Below are 9,968 nucleotides of genomic sequence, written 5' to 3'. Positions count from 1 at the left end.
AAGGGGAAAAAATATGAAAGCAATGCTGGACCTAGAGATTGCAGGGGGAAAGATGTATAGATTCCTATGAATGATGTTTTTTTTTTTTTTTCCCCCTTTTGGGCAGTTTACTTCTTAGTTCCTCTAGCAATCAGCATAGTATTGGACAAGTAGTAATTTCTTTTCTTTTTTTTAATTTTCTTTTCTTTAACTTTTATTGTTGAAAATATTACATATGTCCCCCTTTGTATGCATATAAGTATAACCAATGGACACAGACAATAGGAGGGTGAAAGCCTGGGCTGGGAGAGGTCAATGGAATGGGGGGGAGGGCGGGGGTAAAGGATGATGACTTTTAGACCAAGACAAAGGCCCAGGGTCCAAGACTGAAGTGGTGAATGTCAGCACAAAAGCTGGATAGACCAATTATGGAGCAGTCCCAACCAGCTGATTGCAGCAGGGTTCAGCTAAAATCCATAGAAATATATATGAATCTGAGGCCCTTTCTCCTAACTGCCACAAAATCATGTCAACTATATCCTTTCTCTATACAGCTGGTCATATTAGAGAACTGCAGGCAGGGAAAGAGGAAATCTGGGAGACTAAAGATACAACCTAAAGAGCCCGAGATTCTGCCTAAAAGGATTGCTAAATTCTACTGCACTCAGTGTATTGGGTTATACCAAAAATTAGACACTGCCTGTTTCTCACATGCAATTGGTTTGTGAAGAAGGTCAGATGAGTGATAGAATTAAAAAAGAAAAACACAAAACTACTTCTTTTGAGCATCTGAGGGTAATATAGTAAGTACTTTTGTAATCCTGCTATATTATACATTAAGTTAATAAGGAAAGTGTCCAAAAAGCCATTTAACAAGAAAACTTTTTATTGATAGAAAAGCAAAACAAATTTTCCATGAATTCTAATATCTATTTTATTATTGTTTCTTAGATATATTTGAGTTCAAAAATCAGTTTCTCTGTTGTTGTTCTTGTTGTCATCACTATTGTTAATCTCTCTATAAAAACAACCCAATTAAGTCACAAGTCTCTGCCTCACATAGAACCACTTCATAAGACATTGTCCCCGATTAAAGTTAATTAAATTCTTGTTCTTAGCTAAGCATTCCTACATGGCACCAATTGTATTATTAGGTTGGTGACATTAATAAGTATTGATGTTAAGCCATCAGTTATTTCTCAAATGCTATCAAATAAACTAAAAAAATCAGAATCAGGATAAATTATTATTCAATCAATGATTAAATACCGCTCTATAAATCAATCAATTCATGTGAACCAAATATCTATAAGCCACAATTATTAGTTTCAACAGAGGCTGGTCTAGATAAGTGGCTTTTCAGATTCAGATTCAAAGTGGACTTGAGGAGTCTGACCAGATTAGATGAAAGTTTCTGGTTCTAATTTAACCTACAAGTTCCACATAATATCACTAGCAATTGCTCAACTGTCACCCACAGAAAAGAATTGAAAGCATATGTCGTCACAATGAAAAAAAATAGAATTTTGAACATTATCTAATTAATTCAATTGATATAAATAGAAATGATGGAAAAGTCAGATGCCAAAGTTTTTAAAGCTAATTTATCCATATTTTCCAAAAACTACTTATCAAACTAAACATATAATGGTCATATTTTTACTTTACCTTTAGCTATGCAGATATGTTTTATTTCCACAGAACATATAGATTAAAAATAGAAAATCGAGCAACAATCCAGTTTTGTGCTCTAGGTGGTCCTAAACCTCTTCTAGATGTTTTTTGCTTTCCACCTAGATATTAAGACCACATAGATATGGTCACAAGTTCATTATCATTGCTAATTTGAGTCACTACCTATGAAAGGAAGCTTATCTAATTACCAGTTTCCCAAGCCAATCAGAACTCTCCCCTTTCATTAAATAAAGAGAAAGACATTCAGATTTGACCCCAGAGAAATAAGTACATGCATATACCTGACTTCTCAGTATCCTCTCTGGATAAGAGGATGGAATAACTATTTGGTTTCCATCTCATTCTTGTAATGGCAGAAAAGAGAATACAAAAAGTCAATTGTAAATTTGTACAAAATGTATGTATATATAAATACATATCTATGGGTGTATATAAATTCTAAAGAAGATTATATCCATCTACATCTTTAAGACTCAGAGTCCCATACAGTTGACATAATGGTATTCTCTCTCCAATTTTTTTCATTTTTAAAAACAATAAGAATCAAACATGCCACCTTATTAATACTGAATAGCAAGTGCAGAAGTTGAGCTATAGCTATAGGGATTTGAAGCAATTAGTTTGACGGGACATCAGTGAATAAAATCTTTAAGATAGATTTAGCTATTACCAGATTGTCTTTTGTTTTATATTAATGAAATCCAAAATGCTCTGTTGATACATCCCAAACTCCTTAGACTGTCAATTGAGCTCTTATAAGAAGCAATACTTTAAACAGGATCTGTGCAAATTGCTTGGATATGTGCCTATTGCAATAATTTGGTGGGACTGGCATGACTAGAATTTCAGGTAATTCTCTCTCTCATAAAGAGTCTCAAGTGATATCGCTGGAAGCTTAAGGTTCTGAGAATATTAAACTCAGCATGAAATTTGACTCACAAACCACATCATCTTCACACACAGCAGTATTAAAAATATTAAACCAGAGTCAATTAATGGAGAAAGGCATACATAATTTAAAGGTGCCCAATAAGAGTATGTTATGGATGTGTGCCCATGTTTAGTGATATCAAGATATTTTTTAAGAACAATATTCATAATGTTATAATTTCTTCTGTTTCCTCTATTCCTTTGGAGGTAAATTACACAGGACAATTTCATAATTACCCTTGGAGTCTACAGGCTGCTCCTTGGAAGGGGATTATTATTATTGCATGCCTTGAATGCACTATGATTCATAAGGCAAGAATGTATGAGTGGCTTCAGCACCAAGGAAATGGAATCATCATCCAGCATTGCTCACAACAGAACATCTTATTGCTTTTAATAAACCGGGAAATTATTCACTATAAAGAGTGCACCAAATAAGGGATAGAAAGTAATGTTCATGCACTTAGTGGAGTTCAATGGAAATGAGGAAGCTCCCTTCTGAGTCCTTGATTCTATTCAAATTTCAAATCCAAAAGTCATTCTGTAATAAGGTATTAAAGAGCTACAGCCAGATGAGGGTGAACTACAAATATTAATGGACTTTCTTCTACACAGTGCCTTAGTCCTTCTGGTGTACAATGTATAACTCTGATGCACTAAAGGGTTTCCTAGTGGCCTGAGTGAGTTAATGAACTCTTTTACCTATTACTAGGAAGTGACTAAGGCACTGGAGAGAATCTGGTTCATTGTTTAATATATTGTACCCAAAGATTATATACCTGGTCGCCCTAATATGACCACGTGGCATGCTTAAATGATAATCCTCTGGGAAAGGACTTGAGTGAAATCTAATGGGTGATTAAAATTAAGCTTATTTAATTATTTTTTATAAAAGATGCAGACTGAGTTTGGGCGAATTAACCTCAGAGGTAATATTTTTCTCTGGGAAAAAGCACATATGCTTGGAACCAGGACAAAGAATCTAGAACTACTAATTACCTGGGAGGGGATGCACTTAGGGGCACTGTTGCTTTACACCCTGCAGGTAATAAGGACTCCTTTGGTTGAGCTTTTTGTATAACATTCTCACTCATACATTTTCCAAATGTTTGAATAGCTGTCAAGGATTGGTTTCCAAGAAGGGATGTCACTGTATATAATTAAGATTGTAATATGCTCTGTGCTCACCATCATCAGTCCAGGGGAAACAAAGTGGTAAGTAACCATGGGTGGACTCCATTACTAGCATAGATTGCCTTCTCTGGCATCAGGAGAGAGAACAAAAAAACAACAACAACAATTAATCTTTTTCTCTCACTTTCCGTGTTTTTCAACCTTTCTTCATGTATTCATTGAAGTCAGGTAAGCCAGACTCATAAAGAGAAAGAGAACACTTCCTTTGCCACATTTCAAATGCAAGCACAGATTTCTAAGTAAGCAAGCTGCAAATATTTGTATCCTATAAGTAGTTACTGGGTTTAACTTCTCTTGAAATTTGCATGTCCTGTCATCCAAATTGCCCAACATCCCCACCAGTCTCACCTCCAAACACATACAGTACAAGCAAGCATACACACTACTGCCTCCAGGTGGTACTTGCATGCAGGGAGGATTACAGGCACTGTTTAAATATTAGCCATATTTTAATAGATGGCATTCTTGCACATCCATTATTTGTTTTCTATTGTGGTTGTTTCTGTTATTTGCAAAAGAAAAACATATGTGTTATATTTATATAACAGTCTACTACAGAGTAAGATACAAAAGAACACTTCTGGAAACAGCAGAAGTCAGACTGCACCACTGAATTTCTCATCCAGTGATAACCATTATACTAACAGCTGGAAATTAAGAACAAGAATATACAGTTTGGAGGATGTATAACAGAACTATAGTTTTCTTCTGTATTTGGTACCAATGTAATAAATGTATAACAAAGGTGTACTTGTCCTAAAAATTAAACAGAAACATTCTGGTTGGTTAGATACTGCACTTTCAGTACTGAACATCACCTAATAGTTTTGTTTTGTTTGTTTTTTTACAAAAAAGGTAACTTATACAATATTAAATATTAAGAAAACTTACAGTACACACAAACCCGGTTGTAGAAAAAGAAGAAAGAAACCAACAAAAAATAGAATAGTCACTTTCCAAAAATAGTCACCCTCCTTCGCCTGCACAACCAAAAAAAAGTAACCAGTTCTGTGAGGCTATTTCAGCACCAGACCTGGCTGGACAGCTCCCCAACACCAGACTTGGTTGGACAGCTCCCGGGTCCTTTGTGAATCCTGAAAATGCCACAATCAAAGGTGTACAGGTGGGGGTGGGGCAGAGAGCTAAAGCAGTAAATTTATAAAAACTAATTTAAAGATTTTTAATGTACTTATGCTCGGCCAGCGAGGGGCATATCTAAAAGTAAATTAAAATGCCTGGTCCTGGAAAAGGGAATGGTTAACTAAGAAGTGAGAAGAGGAATGACTGGAGAGCAGTACCTGTCATAACGTTTTTCTGGGACTGTCTCTGCGGCCTCTGGTAGTCCTGGTGCTTAATGTAGACGTTTTCTTCATCATATACTATTGCCTGAGCCTGGCTGAGGGAGGGAATGAGGAAGGGAGGGAAGCTGACGGGAAAGTGAAAGCTTGGGGGGCGGAGGGTAGGGGAACCTTAACCTGACAGCTATGTACAAAACACTGGGCCCCTCCACTCTTTGCTCCGGGTTAATACCTGTTAAATATTTGGTAGCATGTGCGGTTTCTCCTCCTTATTGTGGGGGGCGCAGAGTGGAGAGGGAAGACGCATCCTTCCTTGACAATGAGAAATTACGTGATTTGTCATGCGCTTGGATTGTGTTATTAGTATTATAATAATTACTATAAATATTAATAATAAAGTATTCTTATCAGCGTTATTTCTTCTTCCGAGACTTTCCTTACCCAATATTTACAAATACCGCACAGTGCCTCGGCGGAGGAGAAATAGTAAGGGGAGGGCAAACAAGGAAAGAAGGAAAGGGAGAGGTCAGAGAAAAGTGAGAGGGGGGACTGAGGGGAACAGCGAGGACTGCAATGATGCTGGAGACAAGGAAGGGGGAGGAGAGGGGCTGGACAATCAGGACAGTACCACCGTTTGCAAAAGGGCCTCGCCAGCTGTGTCCAAACAGGAGGAGGTGGCATGTGCTCCTTGCGGACTGGGGACTGGTGGCGGAGGCGGAGGAGCATAGGGACCCTGGCATGGGAGGCCTGGAGTGGAGGAGGAGGAGGAGGAGGAGGAGGAGGAGGAGGAGGAGGAGGAGGAGGCCTTGGAGGGGTCGCAGAAGGCGGAGTCCCGGGGCTGCCTCCCCAGCCGGGTTTCTTTTGCGTGGGTTGGGGCCTGGCCACTGGCCGGGGCCTCTCTGCCCCCGCGGTTGCCGCTGCAGTGATCCCGCTCGTATTCCTCCTGAGCCCTCTGCATCTTCCGCTTCTTCATCCTTCGCTTGTGGATGTGGAAGGTGGAGAGGGACAGCACGATGAGGCAGAAGATGAGGGTGACCAGCACAATCAGCACCAGCGTGGAGGAGAAGGACTGGAAGAGCTGCTGTCCCACCTGCGTAATGCAGGTGCCGCCGCCGGAGCCCTGGCCGCGGGCACTCGCGTTGCCGCTGCCGCTGGCGTTGGGGGACGCAAAGGTCCGGTTGAGGAGACAAGGCGGCAGCGCCAGCCTCAGCTCCGTGGGCGCCCTGGCACTCATGGGCGCTGGGCTGGGAGGGGCCGGGCCTACCAGACTTCCTCTCTGGGGCACACCGTTCCCACCGGCCGAGGGAGGACGGAGCCCACGCCAACCGAAACTGCTCCCCGGTGTGGGAGTGGATGCGCAGGAGCAAAGGGCTGAGGGAGTAACTGCGGGCAAGCAAGACGTCAGGAGAGCGAGGGCGCCCAGGGACGGCTCTCCGGACCCGCCTGGAACGCGTGTCCGAGCGCCCTTTTCCCTTTGCCAAGGCACAGAGCTGGAAAGAGAACAGGCTAGGTTAGGATCCGGGCGTCGCCCAGGGGAGTGCGGGGAGAGGAAGGACCCGCGCCACTGCAAAGCCCTCTGGGCACTCTGCCTCCGCGGACCTGCCCGTCTGCTCCGCAGCGGGAGGACCCCCGCCCGCCCGCCCGCCCGCCCCAGGCCGCGCTCCAGAGCCGCCAGCTTCGGGCTCGCTCGGCTGTCAGCGGAGGGGTCTGCGCCCGCACCCCGGAGATGAGGATTGCTCAGCAGATAAGGCAGGCTCTCCTCGCCCTTCACAACTTTCTAATTACAACAGGCAGGCAGCCGCCTCGGAACGTGGTCCCCGCTTCCAGATCCGTGCCTCTCCTCTCCCCTGCGCCCGTTCCGTGCTTGTCTTCGCCAGGATCGCACCCTTCCCAGCACCCACCCCGGCAGCCGAGCGGGCTCCGGGAATGCAGTTCTCCCTTCCCGTTCCACCTCCGACTCTCCCTTTCCAGGCGGCGTCAGACCCCTTGGGTCCCATACCCCAGGGGGGCCGCGGGCACCTCATCCCACTCCGCCTTGTCCAGGGCCGCGGCTGACGCGCAGGATCGCGCTCCATTCTATCCCCAGCCTTCTTCCTTGGTATCTCCTCCCACCAAAAAAAAAAAAAAAAAAAAAAAAAAAAAAAAAAAGCAGCTGAAGCACCTCTCAGCTAAAGCTCATCCCCGCAAACGCCCCCTCCTCCCCATCTCCATGCCCCCTCCCCCGCACTTGACAGTATCCTGCTTCTTTCTAGAGGGGCTAGAAATGGAAGGGGGAGGCTTCCCGCCTGCAAAGTTTAGGGGACCGACCTTTCTCTCTGGCCTTCCCAGACCTAGGGTCCTGAGAATCTTCCCGGGACCAGCGCCAGGTAGACCCGCAGCGAGCAGCAGAGCCCTTGCCGCTCTCCAGAGGCAGCTGCAAACTGTTGCACTGCGGAGCAGCGAGGCGGCGCGCTGGCCGGGCCGGGCCGGGGGCCGGAGCTGCGGCCAGGGGTGCGCGCAGGCCGCCGCGTCTGCCCTGCCCACTCTCGCCTGGCCGCCCTGCCGCCGGTCGCCCCGAGCCTGTAGCCGCACCGAGTCCCTTACCTGGGGCTGCGAACTGGCTGTAGGGAGGGAGCCCCGCCGCGCGGCTGCAGTGGCAGCTGCAGAAGGCACGGAGTGAAGGGGCCAGAGACCGAGGCGCGCTGCCGCCGATACTGCTGCCGCTTCGAGGAGCTGAGCTCGCAGCCTATTGCCAGAGAGGCCGGTGACGTCAGGCAGCCACCTCCAGGGCTCCAAGCCACCCCTCAGGCCCCCACCCAACCCTCATACCCCAACATCTCCTCCTGGCAGAGCAAGCTTCTGCCACACAGGTTCCCAGTTCCACGCCTTTCCCCTGCCCAGGGGCTATCAGGCGCACCCCTACCCACCTTGTGAGCAACTCACCTTCCACAGTCCTGTGCCGAGGAAGGGTTGAAGCTTCAGTTCTCTGGCTGCCTGATTCTTCACCCTCAACCCTTCCCCACTTGGCCCCAGGTACACATTTTTATACTCTAGACATCATCTCTTCTCAGGGTCACGTCACCTTTCTCTCCCTCAGCTGTTGAGGACAACCCCTCTCCCCAGTCTCGCTTCTGCTGGCCTGGTTCTGAACAGAAACTGTGTATTTGGGAGAGATGAGAGGGCCGGAACCTGAAAAACAAACTCGAACATGTATTTCACATCAAATAATCCAAATGAACCATTTTCCTTTCCATGGAGTCTCCAACTTACCTTTCACTCCCCCTGACCCATGTACCTCCTCTCTTCCCTCACACACTCATCTCCAGGTCCAAGACCCGCTCCGTATATGAAACACTTATATTCAGACAATGAAGACACTGGCTAGCACATACAGCACACACAAGGCTTACACAGCAGGGAAACGAAAATGTCACCCAGAGGAGTGCAGAAATGAACTGCCCTGTGAAAATTCTGACAAAGTACCCCCTCATTGGCCCTGATGCTGTTAAAGTTCTCAATGCCTTTGCTGTCCTATTAACAATAGCCTTTCAGCACAACTGACAGAATTTCCTGAAAGAGTCCTATAAGCTTGCCTAAACATGGACAAAGACTAATCAACTATTGGTTTAACATTGTGTTAAACCAAAAGTTGAAAATGAAGTATTCTCATTTTTCTACTGGAGAACCCAGCTTGGAACAGCACATTGTAGGGTCTTAGAAGGCACTTAGGTGTCTTATTAAGTGTGCATTTCATTCTTCCCTCTGGGCCTGGTGTTCTTCTTAGCCTTAAGCCTAGCACAGTGCCTGCACAATACTTACCTTGCTACACTGAGTGATGCAGTACACATTGTTGTTTTTGTCCTGCTATGCATCAGAATTGAGAGATAGCAGGAACGATTGATGCCCATCCATCTACTTGTATTTGCCAGCAGGAGTTTTGGCAAGAAAGAGAGTTTGACATTGGGGGGAAAGGTTGTTTGTTGCGGGTGGGGAGTTCCTTCTGACCCTGTGTTCCTATTTAGTCCTATTCCAGCTTCTCCTTTTCCTCTCCATGCCCAAGACTTATATATGGAGAAAGAAATATATTATTTCTCAAAAAATTCTGTTCCCATTTATTTTAATAAAAGTCATCAGCTTTTTCTTCATAATTGTTTCAATCTTTAAAAAAAAAGTATCCCTATTTAAGTGAATAATTCAGTGCATGCTGAATAATGCATGATTGCTCAGAGCACGAATTGATGCCCTTGGCTGCCAGAGTCACAGTTAATGATGGACAATGACCCCGGTGCTGGCTTAGTTTTCCTGCCTGAAATGAGGGCACCCAATGCCCTGTAAAAGCCACCTGCCACATTTGGACATTCTGACTTTGATGGGCTCAGAGATGGAATGGGGAGAGCCTTGTTTTCACTGTGACCGCTAAGTTTGACCTCACCGTTGACACTTGACATACAGTGTGCTCCATTTCTGTGTACTCTCTTTGCTCTTGAAAAGTTGAGTCTAAACATTTTGCAAAGCAAATCCAATTCTGAATACTCCAAAAAGGGATTTGGCTATTTAAAGAGACACTTTAGAAAAACTGTCTTGTAAAGCAAAGAATCTTTACATAATTAGACTTAACTCTCAGTCTGTTTTCTAGACTTGGAGAAATGTATTGCAGAGTTTTCCCAGGAGGAACATACATACCTTTATAGTACATGGTAATGGGATTACAATATGTACATAATGGGATTCCTTTTGCAGACCAAGCTTTTAGGACATGTGATGAGTCTGCCATTTTTCTTTTTCTCTTGTCAGAAACAATAACCGTCTGTTATGTACACCAGAAATGATAAAAGTGAGTGGGCCACTTTACACAACCTCTGAAAAGATAACGCCTGGTCCTGGAGGACTTCC

The 9,968-nt window shown here is 44.6% G+C and overlaps 1 protein-coding gene across 2 annotated transcripts; it reads right to left on the bottom strand.

Moving 5' to 3' along the window:
* Window positions 1-844: 844 nt before the first annotated feature.
* Window positions 845-7,822, bottom strand: CUNH11orf87 (chromosome unknown C11orf87 homolog). Of its 2 annotated transcripts, none has more exons than XM_036324532.1 (2): window positions 7,680-7,822; window positions 845-6,586 (listed from the first exon to the last, which is right to left on the bottom strand). In XM_036324532.1, the coding sequence occupies exon 2, from the start codon at window positions 6,328-6,330 to the stop codon at window positions 5,713-5,715; it is 618 nt and encodes a 205-aa protein (XP_036180425.1). In that variant the 5' UTR covers window positions 6,331-6,586; window positions 7,680-7,822; the 3' UTR covers window positions 845-5,712. The 2 variants fall into 2 exon arrangements, with proteins under 2 accessions (XP_036180425.1, XP_036180426.1); XM_036324533.1 differs by lacking the exon at window positions 7,680-7,822 and adding an exon at window positions 7,096-7,193.
* Between the last annotated feature and the right edge of the window lie 2,146 nt (window positions 7,823-9,968).

The sequence above is a fragment of the Myotis myotis genome, unplaced genomic scaffold (genome assembly GCF_014108235.1).
Source record: "Myotis myotis isolate mMyoMyo1 unplaced genomic scaffold, mMyoMyo1.p scaffold_m19_p_10, whole genome shotgun sequence".
NCBI classification, from domain to species: domain Eukaryota; kingdom Metazoa; phylum Chordata; class Mammalia; order Chiroptera; family Vespertilionidae; genus Myotis; species Myotis myotis.
Note: the sequence above shows the minus strand (reverse complement) of the source record. Positions and strands in the feature narration are given on the sequence as shown.

What these genes read in the sequence shown, in the direction of transcription:
- CUNH11orf87 (XM_036324532.1), bottom strand. Translation starts at nt 6,330, where the DNA reads ATGAGTGCCAGGGCGCCCACGGAGCTGAGGCTGGCGCTGCCGCCTTGT.